Genomic DNA, 22635 nt, shown 5'->3' on the forward strand with positions numbered 1-22635 from the left:
CAAACGAAAATAGAAAGATTCTGCTCCTCTAGACTTCAGTAGAGTTTGGCAATACGTTTGGGGTTTGCGGACTTCCTGCTGGGTTTGCTGCAGCTTCTGTAAATGGAACTTTGTTCATCCCAAAATCTAACCTGTCCAGCCTTTATTGTGCAGGTCGTCCCCTGGTGGCAAAAGGAAGAATGCCGTGCAGCTGGTCAGAGTGTCTTCTTCTTTGTCTGACCTGAATGTCAAGACCGATGATATTACAAGGTTGTCTGCAGGTGAAATTTTTATTTTATTAGCCATAATATTTCCGTAAAGGATAACTACCCCTTAAAAAAGCCCAATGCACAATGTTAAAGGATACACGTCAATGTCTCTTTTCTTTTAGGTGAACGAGGCTCGTGGGGAAACAAGATTTTTCTCAATGACTCTGAGAGTATCAGTGGCAGCAGTGAGCCCAGGTCGCTGGAATCTCCTACAGAAAGTCCAGGTGATGATATTTAAAAGGCATACTAAACAACAGTAAACAATCATCTAAATACAACGCTTATTATCAAAGGGGGTGAGAATATACTGCAATCTGAATGCACTACTTACACAAAGTCCACTTACTTTTGGAACTACCAGGGCTGTGTTCAACATCAGGATAAGATTTTGTGCTGAGGAATGAGCTAGGAACTCAGCTACAGTTATAATAAATGCTTTAGAATTTACTGTAAAAGAGAATTACTTGTGGGGAAGGAGGATAGGAACTAAAAGGATACCTTAAAATGCAGGAGCACTGGGCTTAAGCTCTAGACAATACCTTCATCATTGGTACCAACTGGGTCCTTAAAAATGCAATAGGGGGTCAGTTGGGTAGCAGTGTTTGAAACTGGGTCCCTGGTGTTGTCTTCCTAGTCACTTCCAAAAGCTTTCTACATCTCCATACCACTGAGCAATTGTGCAGGAGAAGGAGAGGCAAACTGTATAAGGTAGTGAGGAGCTATGAAAGTTGAGGGAAGAGTTGGTGCAAAAGAGGGTCTATGGGGGTTGGTGATGTTTAGTATAGAATAGAATAACATGGACACATTAGCTGCAGTGGAAATTATATTGTTCTGGTTTGTTAAAGTCGTCCCCAACCCAATGTCATTCAATCCACTTCCTGTGAGCCCAAACCATTAGAGTATGCGCTCTGGTGATGTGATTTTTTAGTAGCCATAAACACAACAAAAATTAAAATAATATATAAATGTAAAAGAACTTTCCGCGCTATCCCGGTGTATAAACCACCTATTACTCTATATATGATAGAAAGCAGCTAGTACCACTATGCATCCCATCAGCTGTACAAATGGCAATAAATATAGTCACAAAAAAGTGCAGCGCTTTCCTTCAATAAAGTGCATTCAAATTATAGTGCATAAATAAATATCTGAAAACTGCGTAAAAATCATCTATATATAATACATTTACGTGAGTCCATCTTTTCTTTAAAAAAAAAAAAAAAAAATATATATATATATATATATATATATATATATATATATATATATATATATATATATATAAGCCATCAATGAATTATTCAATGTCCATGAAATAAAGTGCAGTCCTATACACCAGAAACTCTTCAGTAATTGCCTCTGATCACTACATTGTCCTTCACCCCCCCCCCCCCCATGGGTGCCTTCTCACCTTCTTGAATGGACCTCATTAATTAAAGGAGGTCGCTATGGGTTTTGCAGTATTATGAGTGGCACCACTCCCGCTGGCTGCACACTCCAAATCTGTGGCTCTCAGCAGCTCTCAGCGTGGTGTCAGTCATATAGGAGGCAAGAGCAAAGAACCATAGTGCAAATCGCTAATAAACAGTATTTACTCCCATATAAAAATGCACTCACATTTCAGAAAAAAAGAACCCAGCATTTTACAATACAGTCCTCTGCATACACAGCTCCAGCTAGTCCCAGCGTGATTTTGTCACCACTAACCTCACACGTAGAGCTCAATAGGCTTTCTCAAAGGTTCAAGCCTTCACTGACCCCTGTAGCTGCAACCACTATGAAGTAATTTATCCTCAAAGCTTGTAGCTGAAGCTTCTCAGCTTCACTTTCTCTCAATAGCTCAGCTCTCTTTCCATCAATGAGTTGGTAGTCTGCCAACCTTGTTATCGAATGTAAATACATAGCAGGTGCCAGTAGGGGGAGAGAAAAAAGGGCTGAAACCTGATGTAAAGTATAGCCAAAGGCAAAAGGTTTTTTTCTTTCTCAGTTTTTAATAGGGTGGTGAGGGATTAGAACATGTGTCAAATTGTATTACTCTGTGTTTGGTTAGGGTAATTGATTCATCCACTCTATTAGTCCTGTTTACCGTTATCACAAAAGGTGGAAGTAAAAAAAAAAAAAATCCTGCATTTTAGGTCAGGTATTTAGGGGAAATCTTCCAATTAGGAGTTCTGGTGACCCAAGTGACAAACAGGAATTCCTTCACTTTGGGGGGCTTTCCTCTCCCTTCCTGTCTTGGCCCTGGCTGGTATCTTGCATCAGGGCCAAATTATGCCAACCTACACCACTGCAAAGGAAATGCAGTTGTTTCCCCAATAATCAGTTCTTGTGGAACTTGCTTGACTCTCAGTAGTACCAACAGTAGATCAGTAGAGAAGGTTTCGTATTGCTTCTGTCTTTAAGTTAGTTCAGCTCACCTGCTCTTAGGTGGTAGTACCTTTCTGGGCCTAAGGGAAATCCCAGATGTGCTCCCAGGGGACATTCCTTGGTACCTCTCTTGGGAAATTTCCTCAGGTACACTCTAGAAGTGTTATGTGCCCATACCTTCTGCCCCTCTGAAACTTGATTGTCCTTATCTCGGGCCTGTGTGACCTGTTAACATGCAACAATCCTTATCATTGCAGGAAAGTGTAGTTTATATTGTGCTGTGCTAAATGCCACAAATGATGCCATCCCGTGTTATTCTAATTCATACAGGCCACTTTGGCAAAAAAGTTGCTAAAGCCTCTTCCACAGGGACCATGTCCTCTGATGACCCAGATGAAAGAGATTCCTTTCATGCAGAGGATGTTGGTAAGTATTGCAATGAGCAATCATACACAGCTAATAATGTTTTCTTTTCTAACCAAATTCTCTTTGCGATCGTACAGACTCTGTTGATGCCTCCTCTGAGAACGGCTTCACACTGCCAAGCTTCGTCATGTCACCAGCTGCCCAAAGCCACCGACTTAGACGTACCAGAGTGCCAACCAAGTGTAGGGAGTGTGAAGGCTTCATGGTTTCTGGTGTGGAATGTGACGAGGTGAGAAATGGGAACTCCAATTGTTTGTGATCAGTTTTAGCCTGATTTGGTGAACATTTACAAGTGTTAAAAATAGTTTTATATCGGTTTAAATTTATTTTTACAAATCTTTATTTTACAAGCAAATTTTGATTGCAAAGTGCATTGATGACATTCTATTTAACCACTTAAGCCCCAGCCCTATTTCGGACACTTTTTGTTTACATGTTAAAACCAGTATTTTTTCCTAGAAAACTACTTAGAACCCCCAAACATTATATATATTTTTTTAGCAAAGACTCTGGAGAATAAAATGTCGGTCATTGCAATATTTTTTGTCACGCGGTATTTGCGCAGCGGTCTTTAAAACGCAATTTTTTTGGAAAAATTTTGAAAAAATCACATTTCACTGCATTTAAAAAATACTAAACAGTAAAGTTAGCCCATTTTTTTGGTATATTGTGAAAGATGATGTCACGCCGAGTAAATAGATACCCAACATGTTACGGTTTAAAATTGTGCCCCCCCCCCCCCCCGTGGGATGGCGACAAACTACGGTCAATAGAGATCTCACGTGTGTGGTTTGAACAGCGATTTCATTCGCGGCTCGACTTCCGTATACGTTTTTTTTTTTTTGTGCGCGAGTTAACGGTGACGGGGGCGGCTAAATTTTTTTTTTTTCCTATTTATTTATTTATTTATTTTTAACTTTATTACAGGTTTTAAAAAAAAAAAAAAATCTGATCACTTTTATTGCTGTCACAAGCAATGTAAACATCCCTTGTGACACCAATATGCAGTGACAGGTACTCTTTATGGAGGGATCGAGGGTCTAAAAGACCCTAGACCCCTCCACTAAACTTCCATGTATGCAAAACGCCGAAAACTGCGTTTTTGCATACAGCTGTTTTTTAAATTTGCTGCCTTTTGCAGCACAGTAACCCGGAAGTGACGTCATGGACGCCACCTCCGGGTTACGTCATCGGAGACCCGATCAAAGCCATTTCCGGCTTTGATTGGGACTCCATCCAGCCGGCAGACGTGCCAGCTGGGTGCTCGGGGCTCCCGGTGGGACGGGAGCCCTGAGCAAAGTCACGGAAGGCGGCGGGAGGGGGGGGGCGTCCCCTCCCACTCACCCGGGTAACGATCGAGCGGCTCCCATGCCGCATCGGTAGTTACCGACAGAAAGCCGACCGTTCACTCTAAACCACGGTACTGGGATGGTGTCTCTAGTTAGAGGTATCATCCTGGTATACCCCCGCAAAGTTTGCCGACGTAGGGCTACGTCACTTTGCGGTAAGTGGTTAAAAGCCCCTCACCCCCCACCCCTCCTCTGTGGTGGTTCCCAGGCTCTCCCATTCCTCCAGGAAGTCCAGGACCATAGTAAGTTGTTGGGATGGCTTCCCACAGTAGAGATGGAGGAACATCCTTTCCCCTATCTCCACTGTGAGGAAGGAAATTTGAAGTTAAAAATTCCTTAGGTCTAATAGCTGTCATTCCCCGGCTGTTACAGCCAGGGAAGCAGCTGATCAAACACAATCTGTGTTTGATTAGCTGCTCTGAAGAGCAGGGGAGACATCAGGGGTCTAATAAGAGAGAGTACCCGTCACCTGTCCAAAGCTATCACAAGGTGGGCTTGTTTACCCCTTGTGATACCAATAAAGTTTAAAAAAAAAAAAATAGAAACTCAATTAAAATAATTAAAAAAATAATTTAAAGCATCCCCGTCCACCCGTGCTCACATGCAAATGAAAGCGCGCACATAGGTCCAGCACGCATATGTAAACTGTAATCTTGCCACACTTCTGAGGTATCACAGTGAGAACAATAATTCTAGAGATATAATTAACAATTAACTCTAAACTGATAACCTGTAAAGGCTTTTAAAGCTTCCCCAGTTTTAGGTACTGTAGCATCCTGCTCTAGTTAGGCTGCTAGGTTAAACTTTGTTTTTAGCTTAACTGTAGTAATTGGAGCAGTGTCAAACTGGGTGTTTGATTTTTCCCATCTGTTTCTGGAAGAAACTTCTATATTATAAGGCAGGGAGATACAGATGACCAATATGAATATTTATCATTCCCCAGCTATTCCATGGAAGGAAGCGTCCAGAAGGTGGCTGGGGGTGATACATGTATGGGAAGCTCTGGGAGAGTGCTCTTTCCTCTCCAAGGAGAGTTCCAGTCCCTTAGGGGGGCTGCTGCCCCCCCAGGAGAGAGAGCTTCTGAGACTGGATTTATCAGTCTGGGCCTGAGCAGGAACTAGGCTATGGGCCTGAGGAAGAATTATAATGGATTGTATTTGCTGGAGTGCACTTCCTTAAAGTCCTGGGACTTTAGAAGTATCTTTTTATCTCACTCAGTGAGAATCTACCTGTGGATGCTGGGTGGCAAACAGACCTGGGACACTGTGAGTAAAGACCTTGCTGTGGACTGTTAGTTGTGCAAGTACCAGAAGAGTACGAAGTTGCAATATAGACTGTGACTGCTCTTATAGAGCCCCAGATGTACTGGCCATTCCCTATTACATCCAAGAAAGGTAGCTATAGAGAAGATTGGTGAAAAGTTTGTCCTTCCAATATTGCTATTGACCATTTTGGGGTGTCCTGTGACTCTAACCCCCTCTCATTTTAAAGTTCTTCAGCAATAAATACTAAAAAGACATCCCCTAGGCCAGGGATCCTCAAACTACGGCCCTCCAGCTGTTTGCAGAACTACACATCCCATGAGGCAATGTAAAAATCTGAAATTCACAGACATGACTAGGCATGATGGGAATTGTAGTTCCTAAAAAACTGGAGGGCCATAGTTTGAAGACCCCTGCTCTAGGCCTAGACTGAGCCTGAATTGCTTGTGTACAGTAAACCCCCGCTCCCTCGGGGTTCAGTTTTTGCGGTCCCGGTATATTGCGTTTTTTTCTGTAATGTTATTTTACTATATAAATCATTAAAAATGAAATATTTTTGTGTTTTCTATAGCTCTTGCTATGTCTCTCAGTATCTTTTATGTGTTTAAATGAGTTTCTATTGTTTTAAAAGTGTGTTTAAAGACCTTAAAATGCTTTTACACGTACAGTGACAGTTAAAAAAAACATGCCTACAAAGCATTTTAATAGGGTTTTTCTATTTCGCGGATTTTCACTTTTCGCGGCTGGGTCCGGAACGTAACCCCCGCAATGGAGGGGGGTTTACTGTACGTGGATCTGTGCTTGTGTGACTAGCAGTCTATGTAATAGTAAGGTGAAGCCTGTGTATATACAGCAGCCCCTTTGGGGGTAAGCGATTCAGTATCTTAATTTGTCCCCATTTCTCTGGCATGCGTAGTTTTTAATCTTGACATGTTTGGTAACTTTTTACTCAACACAGCATCATCTTTTATATTTTACCAAAAAATTTAGTATTATAATGTGTTTGTGTGCACTAAAATTAATTTGTGTATTTTTCCCTGAAAATTTTAATTTAAAAATGGCTGCTCAAATATCGCATGACATAAAAAAACTGCTACAGGGACCATTTTATTCTCTAGGACCCCCTGCTTTCAGAAAATATACAATGTTTGGAGGTTTTAAATAATTTTCTAGCAAAAATGTGGATTTTAGGATGTATGTAAAAAAATGTCAAACTAGCCTCACACAGCTAGTGGTTAAACAAAAAAGTAATATATGATGGGACGATGAGCCCTCTTTACTGACAATTTAGTCACGTTCAGCTGAGTTAATGGTTTCTTTTTTATAGTGCTATTTGACTTGTCACAAGAAATGCCTGGAAAGTTTACTCATCAAATGTGGTCACAAGAAACTGCCAAACAAAGTGCCCTTATTTGGTGTGGATTTCTGCAATTTCCCGAGATACTTCCCCGAAGAGGTGCCCTTTATCTTGAGCAAATGTACGGCTGAGATTGAGATGAGGGCACTGGGACAGCAGGTAAGGAAAGACTTTGTCCTAGAACTTTTCTAAAGTAATTAATAGCAAAATAATTAATTTCCTGGACAAAAAATAAATATGTTTTTAGTATAATCTTAGATATCATTAGCTATAAGGAAAAACTATAGTACTGATATTTCCAATACTATTGGGGCATTTAAATTGGAAAAGCTCAATACACACTTAAAACAGAACTAAACTCATTGATTTAACAGTTTCAAAAAACAGTTACATTCCTGGAATGTAACTGTCACATCTGCCTGCGCTCTCAACAAAACTATCAAGCCATCTAATGGCTGGTGTCTAAGCTTATAACTAGAGTTGAGCGGACACCTGGATGTCCGTGTTCGGCGGGTTCGGCCGAACTTGAAAAAAAAGTCTGGGTCCGTGTCCCGGACTTTTTCCAAACTTTACCTGGACACGAACCCCATTGAAGTCAATGGGGACCCGAACTTTCAGACACTAAAATGGCTCTAAAACACCAATGGAAAGGGCTAGAGTGCTGCAAATTGCAGCAAAACGTAGTTAAGAGCAAGTGCTCTGCAAACAAATGTGGATAGGGAAATAACTTAAAACAACAAAAAAAAACAGAAAAATAAAACAATTTTCTTCATCTGTGAAGGACGAGGCCCATATGGAGTGGGAGGGAGGCTGAGGTGGCGGTGTATGTGGCGGCGTAAGTGGAAGTGGCGGTGGAGGAGGACGAGGTAGCCAACACTGCTTTTTTTCAGTCATTTTAAATGAGGGTACACCCCAAAAGAGTGAGAAAGATCAAAAATATAACAATGGCTGGGTAAGGTCGGTATCCATCTCTATTCTGCACAAGGTACGGAAAAGTCCTGTGGGATCCATGCCTGGTTCATTTTAATGAACGTGAGCTTGTCCACATTGTCTCTGGACAGGCGGCTGCGCTTGTCTGTGATAACACCCCCAGCCGTGCTAAATACACGTTCAGATAATACACTGGCTGCAGGGCACGCCAGCACCTCCAAGGCGTAAAGGGCAAGCTCAGGCCATGTGCCAATTTGGAGACCCAGAAGTTGAAGGGGGCAGACCCGTCATTCACTACATGTAGGCGTGTGCACACATACTGCTCCACCATGTTGGTGAAATGCTGCCTCCTGCTAAGACGTTCCATATGAGCTGCTGGTGCTGCTGTTTGTTGTGGCGTGCTGACAAAGCTTTTCCAAATTTCGGCCATGCTAACCCTGCCTTCTGAGGTGCTGGCGGTGCCCTGGTTGCGTTGGCGACCTCTTCCTCCTCCTCCTCTGCCTTGGCCTTGTGCTTCCACTGTGGCCCCGCTGTCAGGTGGGAATGCCAGCAGCATCACGTCTACCAGCGTGCGCTTGTACTCGCGCATCTTGCAATCACGCTCCAGTGAGTGAATTAAGGACGTTACGTTGTCCTTGTAACGGGGATCCAGCAGCGTGGCCACCCAGTAATCAGCACAAGTTAGAATGTGGGCAACTCGGTGGTCGTTGTGGAGACACTGCAGCATGTAATCGCTCATGTGTGCCAGGCTGCCCAGAGGCAACGAAAGGCTGTCCTCTGTGGGAGGTGTATCGTCTGTGTCCTCTGTATCCTCCCAGCCACGCACCAGTGATGGCCATGAGCTGGCCTAGGTGCCACCCTGCTGTGAACATGGTTCCATCTCCTCCTCCATCTCCTCCTCCTCATCCTCCAGAACTGTGCCCCTGCTGGACAATTGTGTCCCTGGCGTTTGTGTGTGCAGGAACCCACCCTCGGAGCCACTTGCGAATGACTGCCCTGAAAGCTTTGGAAATGTTACCTCTTCATCCTCCTCCTCCTCCTCATCCTGTGCCACATCCTCTTCCATCATCGCCCGAATCGTTTTTTGAAGGAGGCATAGAAGTGGGATAGTTAAGCTGACAACGGCGTCATCGGCACTGGCCATGTTGGTGAAGTACTCAAAACAGCGCAACAAGGCACACAGGTCTCGCATTGGAGGCCCAGTTATTGGTGGTGAAGTGGTGCTGTTCCGCAGAGCGACTCAAGCGTGCGTGCTGCAGCTGAAACTCCACTATGGCCTGCTGCTGCTCGCACGTGCAAGGTGGAGTTCCACCTTGTGGGCACGTCACATATGAGGCGGTGAGCGGGAAGGCCGAAGTTACGCTGCAGCGCTGACAGGCGAGCAGCAGCAGGGTGAGAACGCCGAAAGTGCGCACAGACGGCCCGCACTTTCTGCAGCAGCTCTGACATATCGGGGTAATTTTTAAGGAACCTCTGCACCACCAAATTCAGCACATGCGACAGGCAAGGGATGTGCGTCAAACCGGCTAGGCCCAGAGATGCTATGAGATTTCGCACGTTATCGCACACCACCAGGCCGGGCTTGAGGCTCGCTGGCAGCAACCACTCATTTGTCTGCTGTTCCATGCTCCTCCACAACTCCTGCGCGGTGTGTTTTTTCCCCCAAACAGGCAAGTTTTAAAACTGCCTGCTGTCGTTTACCCCTGGCTGTGCTGAAGTTGGTGGTGAAGGTGTTATGCTGACCGGATGAGGAGGCGGTAGAGGATGAGGAAGCGGAGTAGGAGGAGTTAGGAACAGGAGGCAAACTGAAGCGCCCTGCAATCCTCGGTGGTGGAAGGACATGCGCCAAATTGCTATCCGCCTCAGGCCCATCCGCCACTGCATTTACCCAGTGTGCCGTTAGGGAGATATAACGTCCCTGACCGTGCTTACTGGTCCACGTATTGGTAGTTAGGTGGACCTTGGCACAGATGGCATTGCGCAGTGCACACCTAATTTTTTCCCCCACTTGGTTGTGCAGGGAAGGGATGGCTTGCCTGGAAAAGTAGTGGCGGCTGGGCACGACGTACTGTGGGACAGCCACCGACATAAGGCTTTTAAAACTGTGCGTCTCCACCAGACGGAATGACAGCATTTCAAAGGCCAAGAATTTTGAACTGCTGGCATTCAGGGCCAAGGATCGCGGGTGGGTAGGGGGGTACTTCCTCTTCCTCTGAAGTGTTTGGGAGATAGAAAGCTGAACGCTTCCACGGGACATTGTGGAGATGGTTGGTGACCCAGGTGGTGGTGTTGCTGACAGATCGTCTGTTTGCGGGGTGGAAGGTGCCGGTATCACTACAGAGGTGGATGAAGAGGCAGAGACTGCAGCAGAAGAGGAAGCAGGAGGAGCCAGAGACCTTTCTTGGTTTTGAAGGTGTCTACTCCACTGCAGCTCGTGCTTTGCACTTAGATGCCTGATCATGCAGGTTGTGCTCAGGTTGAGAAGGTTTATGCCTTTGATTGCACAGGGTGCAAACCACTCGTGTCCTGTCATCCGCACATTTTCTGAAGAACTTCCACCCTAGAGAACTCCTTTGAGCTGGCTTTGGTGCGCTCGGTCCCTTGCTGCGTTGGGCAGTAGCAGGCGTAGTGTCTAGGGCATGGCCGCTCCGCTTCTGCACCCTGCTCCCTCTTCTGCTGTGCTGGTGGCTCTGTGCGACCACCGCCTCTTCCTCCAAACTACTCAGGTCACCTGCATGACCTTCATTCCATGTGGGGTCGAGGACCTCATCGTCCTCCACATCCTCTTCCACCCAGTCTTCACCCCTGCCCTCCTTGTCGGTCTCCACAATTCTGAGTGCCGCAGCAGTTGGTACCTGCGTTTCGTCATCATCGGAGACGTGCTGCGATGGTCCTTCCATGTACTCATCTTGAGAAATAAGTGGTTGGGCATCGCTGCACTCAATCTCTTCCACTTCGGGGGCAGGGCTAGGTTGATGGCCCTGGGAAACCCTGCTGACAGAGTCATCAAAAAGAAGAAGAGACTGCTGCATGACTTGGGGCTCAGACTGCTTGCCTGATTTGCAAGGGGGTGAGTTGAAAGACGGTTGGACATCGGCTGCAGGTGCCAACTCTGACCTTTCTGCAGTAGACTGGGTGGGAGACAATGTGAAGGAACTGGAGGCACTGTCAGCAGCAAACCAATCTACTATCGCCTCTACTTGTTCTGGCCTCATCACTTCTAGAGGCGCATGATGCCCTACCAAATACTGCTGCAGGTTCTGTCGCCTACTCACGTTTGAGGAAGGTGTTTCACTTGTGCGTGTAGCTGGCACAGATCGACCACGTCCTTTCCTTGCAACAGGAGCTCTACCAGCAGCACCACGACCCAGGCCACGGCCCCTATTTGACGGTCTCCTCATATTTCTGTAATTTATGATCTTGTCCTAGAAAGGTGTTTATTGAATAGCAGAACAAAACAACAACAGTATCGCACTGGTGTATCTCACAGTCAAATATGCAAACTATGCCGCAATTTAATTTTTTTTACCCCAAAAGGGTGTTTATTAAATAGCGGAATAGAAAAACAGTATACAAATACAACGGGTGTATCTCACAGTCAAATATGCAAAGTATGCCGCAAATTAAATTTTTTTTCACCCCAAAAGGGTGTATATTGAATAGCGGAATAGAAAAAAGGATATAAAACGGTGTATCTCACACATACAAACACAGACTAGGCCCCGATTACAATTTTTTGTACCCTAAAGGGAGGATGAGGAAGAGGAAGAGGAGTAGGAGGAGTTCGGAACAGGAGGCAAACTGAAGCGACCTGCAATCCTCGGCGGTGGAAGGAGATGCGCCAAACAAATTTAAAAGGTGTATCTCACACATACCGATACAGACTATGCCGTAATTTAATTTTTTACACTCCAAAAAGTGGCCCAAATCATTAAAAATAAAAAGCTAGCATTTTGTAATTATAAAAAAACCCAGAGCAATGAAGATAAGGAAATCTACAAGATTAGGCAGAAAGAGGCCAAGCAAGTTATAAGAACTTCTAAAGCGCAGGCAGAAGAAAAACTAGCTCAGTCTATGAAAAAGGGGGATAAGACATTCTTCAGATATATAAATGAAAAAAGGAAATTAAAACAAGGAATAACTAAATTAAAAACAAAGGACGGAAGGTATGTAGAAGAGAATAAAGGGCTAGCCGACTGCCTTAATGAATACTTCTGTTCAGTTTTTACAGAAGAAAAAGAAGGAGAAGGACCTCCACTGGAAAGGATGACTAATGAATCGTTTGATGCATGTGTCTTTACAGAGGATAACGTTCTAAGATTGCTGTCTAAAGTGAAGACAAATAAGTCACAGGGTCCTGATGAGATACACCCAAGATTATTAAAAGAGCTTAGTGGTGAGCTGGCAAAACCATTAACAGATCTATTTAACCAATCATTAGTAACAGGAGTCGTCCCAGAAGATTGGAAATTGGCAAATGTCGTGCCCATTCACAAGAAAGGTAGTAGGGAGGAATCGAGCAACTATAGACCAGTGAGTCTGACATCAATAGTAGGCAAATTAATGGAAACCCTATTAAAGGATAGGATTGTGTAACATCTTAAATCCCATGGATTGCAAGATGAAAAACAACATGGGTTTACTTCAGGGAGATCATGTCAAACAAATCTTATAGATTTTTTTGACTGGGTGACTAAAATAATAGACGGTGGAGGTGCAGTAGACATTGCATATCTATATTTTAGTAAGGCTTTTGACACTGTCCCACATAGAAGACTTATCAATAAACTGCAGTCATTGAGCATGGACTCCCATATTGTTGAGTGGATTAGGCAGTGGCTGAGTGACAGACAACAGAGGGTTGTAGTCAATGGAGAACATTCAGAACAAGGTCATGTTACCAGTGGGGTACCTCAGGGATCTGTACTGGGACCAATTTTGTTTAATATCTTCATAAGTGATATTGCAAAAGGCCTCGATGGTAAGGTTTGTCTTTTTGCTGATGACACAAAGATATGTAACAGGGTTGATGTTCCTGGAGGGAAACGCCAAATGGAAAAGGATTTAGGAAAACTAGAAGAATGGTCAGAACTCTGGCAACTGAAATTTAATGTGGATAAGTGCAAGATAATGCACCTGGGGCGTAAAAACCCAAGGGCAGAATATAGAATATTTGACACAGTCCTGACCTCAGTATCTGAGGAAAGGGATTTAGGAGTAATTATTTCAGAAGACATAAAGGTGGGAAGACAATGTAATAGAGCAGCACGAAATGCCAGCAGAATGCTTGGATGTATAGGGAGAGGTATAAGCAATAGAAAGAGAGAAGTGCTTATGCCGCTGTACAGAACACTGGTGAGACCTCACTTGGAGTATTGTGCGCAGTACTGGAGGCCATATCTCCAGAAGGATATAGATACTCTAGAGAGAGTTCAGAGAAGAGCTTCTAAACTAGTACATGGATTGCAGGAAAAAACTTACCAGGAAAGGTTAAAGGACCTTAACATGTATAGCTTGGAAGAAAGAAGAGACAGAGGGGAAATGATAGAAACTTTTAAATACATAAAGGGAATCAACTCTGTAAAGGAGGAGAGCATATTTAAAAGAAGAAAAACTACCACAAGAGGACACAGTTTTAAATTAGAGGGGCAAAGGTTTAAAAGTAATATGAGGAAGTATTACTTTACTGAGAGAGTAGTGGATGCATGGAATAACCTTCCTGCAGAAGTGGTAGCTGCAAATACAGTGAAGGAGTTTAAGCATGCATGGGATAGGCATAAGGCTATCCTTCATATAAGATAGGGCCAGGGACTATTCATAGGATTCAGATATATTGGGCAGACTAGATGGGCCAAATGGTTCTTATCTGCCGACATATTCTATGTTTCTATGTTTCAAAAGGGTGTATATTGAATAGCGGAATAGGAAAAATTTTATAAAACGGTGTATCTCACACGTACAAACACAGACTAGGCCCCGATTACTCCGATTTCGGAACAGGCAGGAGGCAAACTGAAGCACCCTGCAATCCTCGGCGGTGGAAGATGTGCCCCAAAAATTGGAAAGGTGTATCTCACCCGTACCGATACAGACTATGCCGCAATTTAATTCTTTTTACCCCAAAGGGTGTAGATTGAATAGCGGAATAGAAAATATGATATCAAAAGGTGTATCTATCTCACACGTACAGACCCAGACTAGGCCCCGATTACTATTTTTTGTCCCCTTAAGGCAGGATGAGGAGTAGGAGGAGTTCAGAACAGGCAGGAGGCAAACTGTAGCACCCTGCAATCCTAGGCAGTGAAAGATGCGCCCCAAAAATTTGGAAGGTGTATCTCACACGTACCGATACAGACTATGCCGCAATTTAATTGTTTTTACCCCAAAGGGTGTAGATTGAATAGCGGAATAGAAAATTTGATATCAAAAGGTGTATCTATCTCACACGTACAGACCCAGACTAGGCCCCGATTACTATTTTTTGTACCCTAAAGGCAGGATGAGGAGTAGGAGGAGTTCGGAACAGGCAGGAGGCAAACTGAAGCACCCTGCAATCCTCGGCGGTGGAAGATGTGCCCCAAAAATTGGAAAGGTGTATCTCACACGTACCGATACAGACTATGCCGCAATTTAATTCTTTTTACCCCAAAGGGTGTAGATTGAATAGCGGAATAGAAAATATGATATAAAATTGGTGATTTTTCAAAAGCACATGTGAACACAGCAGTGTCTTATGTTTTATGTCACGGTCAGTTCTGCAGCAGGCTATGAAGGGAAAAAAAAAGAAAATTCCCCTTTAAGTTTGTAATTTTTAAAAAGATTAGTACAGACTATGCCACAATTTAATTTTTTTTAACCCAAAAGGGTGTATATTAAATAGTGGAATAGAAAAAAGTGTATAAAATTGAAAATCACTCAATAGCACATGTGAACAACACAGCAGTGTCTTATGTCACGGTCAGCTCAGAGAGAGTCAGCAACAAGCAGGCTATGAAGGGGGGGGGGGGAAATTCCCCTTTAACTTGTAGTAAATTATAGCTGATGAACGCTGCACACAACTGACTGATAAAAATAGATTTTTTTCTCCCTCCTCCTCCTCCTCCTCAGTGGGCTTAAGTGAGGGCAAAAAGATTGTTCACTGCACCACCCCCCACACAGCAAAATCGATGTAGACTGTCCTTGCCTAATCGCTCCAGCCTGTCCCTAATATGCTCAAATAACTTTCCCTGCCTACACTCCGACCTGTCCCTGCATTCTTTTCGGACACAATACAATTTTTCACTGTCTGTCCCTAATCAGCAGCCAGCACGTATGATGTGTGCTCTATCCCTAAACTACAGCAGAATGACGCAGCGCGCTGGGGCTCTCGAACTTATAAAGACATGGTCACATGCTTCAGATGGCCAATCACAGCTACTAATACATTAGTAGGCATGGCTGGGATGGCTTAAGGCACACCAGTTAAACGCTTGTTGATTGGCTGTTGAAAGCCCGCCATTAAAAGCGCGCCATTACATACAAAACAGGAAATAAAATGACCGAACACGGATTTTAAACCCGAACATACAGTAAAGTTTTCGGGTCCGTGTTCGGGTAACAAAAATCCAATTATTCGGTACGAACACGAATAATACAGTCCGTGTTCGCTCTACACTACTTATAACATGTGCAGTATCATGGCAGTTGAAGATCAAACAGCTTCCTTGGCTGAAAATGATAGGAGAGTTTAGTTTCGCTTTAGGCCCCTTTCACACTTGTGCGACTTGTCCTGCGACTTGGCACTGCAAAGTCGCATGACAAGTCGTACCCCATGATTTCCAGTGAGTACCTTCATATCTGTGCAAATTCAAGTCGCAGTAACTTCAAAGTAATCCCTGCACTACTTTGGTCTGACTTTGATACGTTTTGAGGTCCATAGACCTCAAGATTACACAGGCATTGCTTCAAGTGCAGTCAAAATTGTGGCAAAATCGCACGACTTTTAGGTCGCGCTAGTGTAAAAGGGGCCTAAAGGGGAAGAAAAAAAAAATATATATATATATTTACATATATATACTCACACTCACCGTCCACTTTATTAGGTACATCTGTTTAATTGCTCGGTAACACAAATTGCTAATCAGCCAATCACATGGCAGCAACTTAATGCATTTAGGCATCTAGACGTGGTGAAGACAACTTGCTGAAGTTCAAACCGAGCATCATAACGGGGAAGAAAGGGGATTTTAGTGACTTTAAACGTGGCATGGTTGCTGGTGGGACAAAACCAGAAAAATTCCGAGCTCAACTCACCGACCAGTTTGCTTACCAATGGAATTAACCTGTCTAACAGTATGCGGTAAAAACAGGGGCTTAGTTAGCAAACATTTGCAAACGCATGCGTAAGCTGCAGAGCCACTTCACAAGCTGGTCTGAGTATTTCAAAAACTGCTGATCTACTGGTATTTTCACATACAACCATCTCTAGGGTTTACAGAGAATTGTCCAAAAAAGAGAAAATATCCAGTGAGCGGCTGTTATGTGGAGGAAAATTCCTTGTTGATGTCAGAGGTCAGAGGAGAATGGGCAGACAATCAAGATGATAGAAAGGCAACACAAACTCAAATGACCACTCGTTACAACCAAGGTATGCAGAATACCAGAATACCATCTCTGAATGCGCAACATATCGAGCCTTGAAGCAGATGGACTACAGCAGCAGAAGACCACACCGGGTGCCACTGCTGTCAGCTAAGAACAGGAAACTGAGGCTCACCTAAATTGGACAATAGAAAATGAGAAAAACGATGCCTGGTCCGATAGGTCTAGATTCCAGCTGCGGGTCAGAATTTGGTGTAAAAACATGAAAGCATGGATCCATCCTGCCTTGTATCAGAGGTTCAGGCTGCTGGTGGTGTAATGGTGTGGGGGATATTTTCTTGGCACACTTTGGGCCCTTAGTACCAACTGAGCATCGTTTAAACACCACGGCCTACCTGAGTATTGTTGCTGACCATGTCCATCCCTTTATGACTACAGTGTCCCCATCTTCTGATTCCCAGCAGGATAATGCACCATGTCACAAAGATCAAATCATCTCACCACTGGTTTCTTGAACATAACATGATTTCATGAACAATTGACTTGATCGTTTCCATTTCCTCTGCAATCATTCTGAAAGTGAGCCGTCGGTAAAAAACGGAACAGAATGTGGACGCAGTGAGGTCTGTTCTCAACCGTGACCAATGGCTCACTATTAGAATGATTGCAGAGGAAACTGGAATTACCAAGTCAATTGTTCATTAAATTGTGACTCGGGATTTGAACATGAGAAAGGACACCATTTTGGTAGTGTGGATAGCGACCAAAAAGCCACTAAGCAGGCTCTGAACACCATCACACTTGAAGACTTTCAGGGATGCTTTAAAGAATAGAGAAAATCTCTGGGAGCGTTGTGTACATTCACAAGGTCCATACTGTGCTTTGAAGGAGACTATGTTTAATTGTAACACAAAAATATTCTCATTACTTTCTGGACACACCTCATATACATATACATACATATACAGTATATCACAAAAGTGAGTACACCCCTCCATATGTTTGTAAATATTTTATTATATCTTTTCATGTGACAACACTGAAGAAATTACACTTTGCTACAATGTAAAGTAGTGAGTGTACAGCTTGTATAACAGTGTAAATTTGCTGTCCCCTCAAAATAACTCAACACACAGCCATTAATGTCTAAACTGATGGCAACAAAAGTGAGCACACCCCTAAGTTAAAATGTCCAAATTGGGCCCAAAGTGTCAATATTTTGTGTGGCCACCATTATTTTCCAGCACTGCCTTAACCCTCTTGAACATGGAGTTCACCAGAGCTTCACAGGTTGCCACTGGAGTCCTCTTCCACTCCTCCATGATGACATCACAGAGCTGGTGGATGTTAGAGACCTTGCACTCCTCCACCTTTCATTTGAGGATGCCCCAGAGATACTTAATATGGTTTAGGTCTGGAGACATGCTTGGCCAGTCCATCACCTTTACTCTCAGTTTATTTAGCAAGGCAGTGGTCGTCTTGGAGGTGTGTTTGGGGTCGTTATCATGTTGGAATACTACCCTGCGGCCCAGTCTCCGAAGGGAGGGGATCATGTTCTGCATCAGTATGTCACAGTACATGTTGCCATTCATGGTTCCCTCAATGAACTGTAGCTCCCTAGTGCCAGCAGCACTCATGCAGCCCCAGACCATGACACTCCCACCACCATGCTTGACTGTAGACAAGACACACTTGTCTTTGTACTCCTCACCTGGTTGCCACCACACACGCTTGACACCATCTGAACCAAATACGTTTATCTTGGTCTCATCAGACCACAGGACATGGATCCAGTAATCCATGTCCTTAGTCTGCTTGTCTTCAGCAAACTGTTTTCTTTTGCATCATCTTAAGAAGAGGTTTCCTTCTGGGACGACAGCATTGCAGACCAATTTGATGCAGTGTGCGGCATATGGTCTGAGCACTGACAGGCTGACCCCCCACCCCTTCAACCTCTGCAGCAATGCTGGCAGCACTCATACATCTATTACCCAAAGACAACTTCTGGATATTTCGCTGAGCATGTGCACTCAAGTTCTTTTGTCGACCATGGCGAGGCCTGTTCTGAGTGTAACCTGTCCTGTCAAACCGCTGTATGGTCTTGGCCACCATGCTACAGCTCAGTTTCAGGGTCTTGCCAATCTTCTTATAGCCTAGGATAGGGAGTATAGGGAGAGGTATAAGCAGTAGAAAGAGAGAAGTGCTTATGCCGCTGTACAGAACACTGGTGAGACCTCACTTGGAGTATTGTGCGCAGTACTGGAGGCCATATCTCCAGAAGGATAGAGATACTCTAGAGAGAGTTCAGAGAAGAGCTACTAAACTAGTACATGGATTGCAGGAAAAAACTTACCAGGAAAGGTTAAAGGACCTTAACATGTATAGCTTGGAAGAAAGAAGAGACAGAGGGGATATGATAGAAACTTTTAAATACATAAAGGGAATCAACTCGGTAAAGGAGGAGAGCATATTTAAAAGAAGAAAAACTACCACAAGAGGACACCGTTTTAAATTAGAGGGGCAAAGGTTTAAAAGTAATATGAGGAAGTATTACTTTACTGAGAGAGTAGTGGATGCATGGAATAACCTTCCTGCAGAAGTGGTAGCTGCAAATACAGTGAAGGAGTTTAAGCATGCATGGGATAGGCATAAGGCTATCCTTTATATAAGATAGGGCCAGGGACTATTCATAGGATTCAGATATATTGGGCAGACTAGATGGGCCAAATGGTTCTTATCTGCCGACACATTCTATGTTTCTATGTTTCTAGGACATCTTTATGTAGAGCAACAATTCTTTTTTTCAGATCCTCAGGGAGTTCTTTGCCATGAGGTGCCATGTTGAGCTTTCAGTGATCAGTATGAGGGAGTGAGAGCGATAACACCAAATTTAACACACTTGCTCATCATTCACACCTAAAACCTTGTAACACTAATGAGTCTCATGACACCAGGGAGGGAAAATGGCTAATTGGGCCCAATTTCAACATTTTAACTTAGGGGTGTACTCACTTTTGTTGCCTGCGGTTTAGACATTAATGGCTGTGTTGAGTTATTTTGAGGGAACAGCAAATTTACACTGTTATACAAGCTGTATTGAGCATCTGTGGGGCATGCTCAAACGAAAGGTGGAGGAGCGCAAGGTCTCTAACATCCACCAGCTCCATGATGTCATCATGGAGGAGTGGAAGAGGACTCCAGTGGCAACCTGTGAAGCTCTGGTGAACTCCATGTTCAAGAGGGTTAAGGCAGTGCTGGAAAATAATGGTGGCCACACAAAATATTGACACTTTGGGCCCAATTTGGACATTTTAAATTAGGGGTGTACTCACTTTTGTTGCCAGCGGTTTAGACATTAATGCCTGTGTGTTGAGTTATTTTGAGGGGACAGCACATTTACACTGTTATACAAGCTGTACACTCACTACTTTACATTGTAGCAAAGTGTAATTTCTTCAGTGCTGTCACACTTTTGTGAGATACTATATATATATATATATATATACTTAAAGGTGGAAGGTGGGTTAGGGTAAGTAGATTTTCTAACTTTTTTTCCCAAAGCTATTTCTTTACTCTATTGCCTTTTATTCCAGGGTCTGTACCGAATCAGTGGAGCTAAAGCCCGGGTGGAGAAGCTTCTGCAGGCCTTTGAGAATGGACGTGACTTAGTGGACTTATCAGGGCATTCACCCCATGACATCACCAGCGCACTCAAACACTTTCTCAAAGAGGTACCGTAAGCCAAAGCCAAACAGAGAGGATTCTAGGAATAACCTTAGAATGTGAAAGTATAGAGCTGGGGCACTAGATACAGTATACTGTTTAGCACAGTTTGTATTACAAATGCATTTTAAACACACAAGATAAATTGGGAAGGGCTTGGAATGAATTTGGTTATTTAGTAAGTTTGTATATTTTTGGAAATTTTACTTTGGCCGGCTGTCGACAAGAAGGTGTCATCCCTCTTCCGCCTCACATACTGCGGCTTACACTATTATTATAGGAGGAAAAGATGAAAGAATCCCTTGTGTCACACATCCACTTGGTTGTATGATATTGATAAGAGAAACAACCCCCAACCAGGGCTCCCGTCAGGCCACAACCCTAACACGCTTCGCTCTGCCTTTGCTTTCGGATCCCCATGACTAAGCTCCAGGGGCGGAGTGAAACGCATTGGGGCGTGACCTAGTGGGAACCCAGGCTGAGGTTGTCTCTCTTATCACCATCATACAACCCTGTGGATGTGCGGCACAAGGGATCCTTTCTTCCTTTCCTGTAGTCACTACAGGAGCCGGGGCGAGCTTCATTCCTTCCCTGGCACTCTTGCAGCGGATGCAGAACCATCCATATCACCTCCACATTGACAAATGAGCCTGAGCGGCACACTGACCAACCGTGGATCACTATCATTATTGGACTCTGATAGCGTCTCCCACAGCCATTTCCATCTTTGGAGTTTGCCCTATCCATCGGGCTGGAAGCCAGCTCAGCCAATGGCAGGGTGTGGAGATCTCCCTGGTTGTTCTGTCCTGCATTTTTACACCTGCAGTGCCCCGAGGAGGAAAATCATGCGAGCCGTCAGTTTAGACCAAGGATCCTCAAACAATAGCCCTCCAGCTGTTGCGGAACTACACATCCCATGAGGCATTGTAAAACTCTGACATTCACAGACATGACTAGGCATGATGGGAATTGTAGTTCCTGAACAACTGGAGGACCATAGTATGAAGACCCCTGGTTTAGACATTCTGCTGGGAGATGAGATTAATACAGCGACTACAAAGTACCCATTTGGGATGTCATGCCTGATACAAGCCTCTGTTTGTGAATGCACCTTTTTACATTGTTTTTAAATGTTTTGGTAATAAAGGTAACTGCGCATTGAGCCTGGGCGCTCTCTCTTTTTTGTTCTATTTTGAGCTTCCAGTACCCACTGATGTGTTTTGAAAGCAGCAAGGCTTTTGGATTCCAGTTTCCCCGATTTATACTAAGTTTTATCTTTCCCTTTGCCTATAGACATGTCCATGCAGTGACTCTAGACCTATAGACTTGTCCATGCAGTGACTCTAGGCCTATAGACTTGTCCATGCAATGACTCTAGGCTCATAGACTTGTCCATGCAGTGACTCTAGGCCTATAAACTTGTCCATGCAGTGACTCTACGCCTATAGACTTGTCCATGCAGTGACTCTAGGCCTATAGACTTGTCAATGCAGTGACTCTAGGCCTAAAGACTTGTCTATGCAGTGACTCTAGGCCTATAGACTTTTCCATGCAATGACTCTAGGCTCATAGACTTGTCAATGCAGTGACTCTAGGCCCAAAGACTTGTCTATGCAGTGACTCTAGGCCTATAGACTTTTCCATGCAATGACTCTAGGCTCATAGACTTGTCCATGCAATTACTCTAGGCTCATAGACTTGTCCATGCAGTGACTCTACGCCTATAGACTTGTCCATGCAGTGACTCTGGGCCTATAGACTTGTCCATGCAGTGACTCTAGACCTATAGACTTGTCCATGCAGTGACTCTGGGCCTATAGACTTGTCCATGCAGTGACTCTGGGCCTATAGACTTGTCCATGCAGTGACTCTGGGCCTATAGACTTGTCCATGCAGTGACTCTGGGCCTATAGACTTGTCCATGCAGTGACTCTAGGCCTATAGACTTGTCCATGCAGTGAATCTAGGCCTATAGAATAGACCATGCAGTGACTCTAGACCTATAGACATGTCCATGCAGTGACTCTATGCTTAGCACAATCACTAGTTGATGGTGTTTTAGTGTGTTTAATATCTTAGAATGGTTTTGCACCTATAGCTGTATGCTAACCCCTCAACAACTATTTATACGAGTCCGATCTTTATTTTGTAATTCTTCAAAACATTGGGTTTAGTAGTAGTTTTGTTACAGCATCTGCTATCATCTTATCAATTTTGCATTAATTAAGTACAACCACATTTTGCTCCACAAGGTCTCAGAGGTAATGGTGTCTGACTTCAATGTATTTGGTTCTGGCTTTGATCTTTTTACCCTTTGTAAGCTTTATACATCCTTGATTGTCCACATAGAAAACAGTTGGCTGAGACTTTGGTTCTCCAAGATCTTCATGTAG

The 22635-nt window shown here is 43.9% G+C and overlaps 1 protein-coding gene across 1 annotated transcript in view; it reads left to right on the forward strand.

Moving 5' to 3' along the window:
• GMIP (GEM interacting protein) overlaps nt 1-22635 on the forward strand; it is a gene marked incomplete at its 3' end in the record, with an annotated part of 200121 nt that overhangs the window by 152597 nt on the left and 24889 nt on the right. The window contains exons 13-18 of the mRNA XM_082253719.1: nt 154-260; nt 371-472; nt 2946-3041; nt 3119-3270; nt 6980-7168; nt 20113-20250. Coding sequence (XP_082109845.1) covers nt 154-260; nt 371-472; nt 2946-3041; nt 3119-3270; nt 6980-7168; nt 20113-20250 — 784 coding nt within the window. The remainder of the gene's footprint in view (nt 1-153; nt 261-370; nt 473-2945; nt 3042-3118; nt 3271-6979; nt 7169-20112; nt 20251-22635) is intronic.

This window comes from Pelophylax lessonae, assembly GCF_965119305.1.
Source record: "Pelophylax lessonae genome assembly, chromosome: 4".
Taxonomy (NCBI): domain Eukaryota; kingdom Metazoa; phylum Chordata; class Amphibia; order Anura; family Ranidae; genus Pelophylax; species Pelophylax lessonae.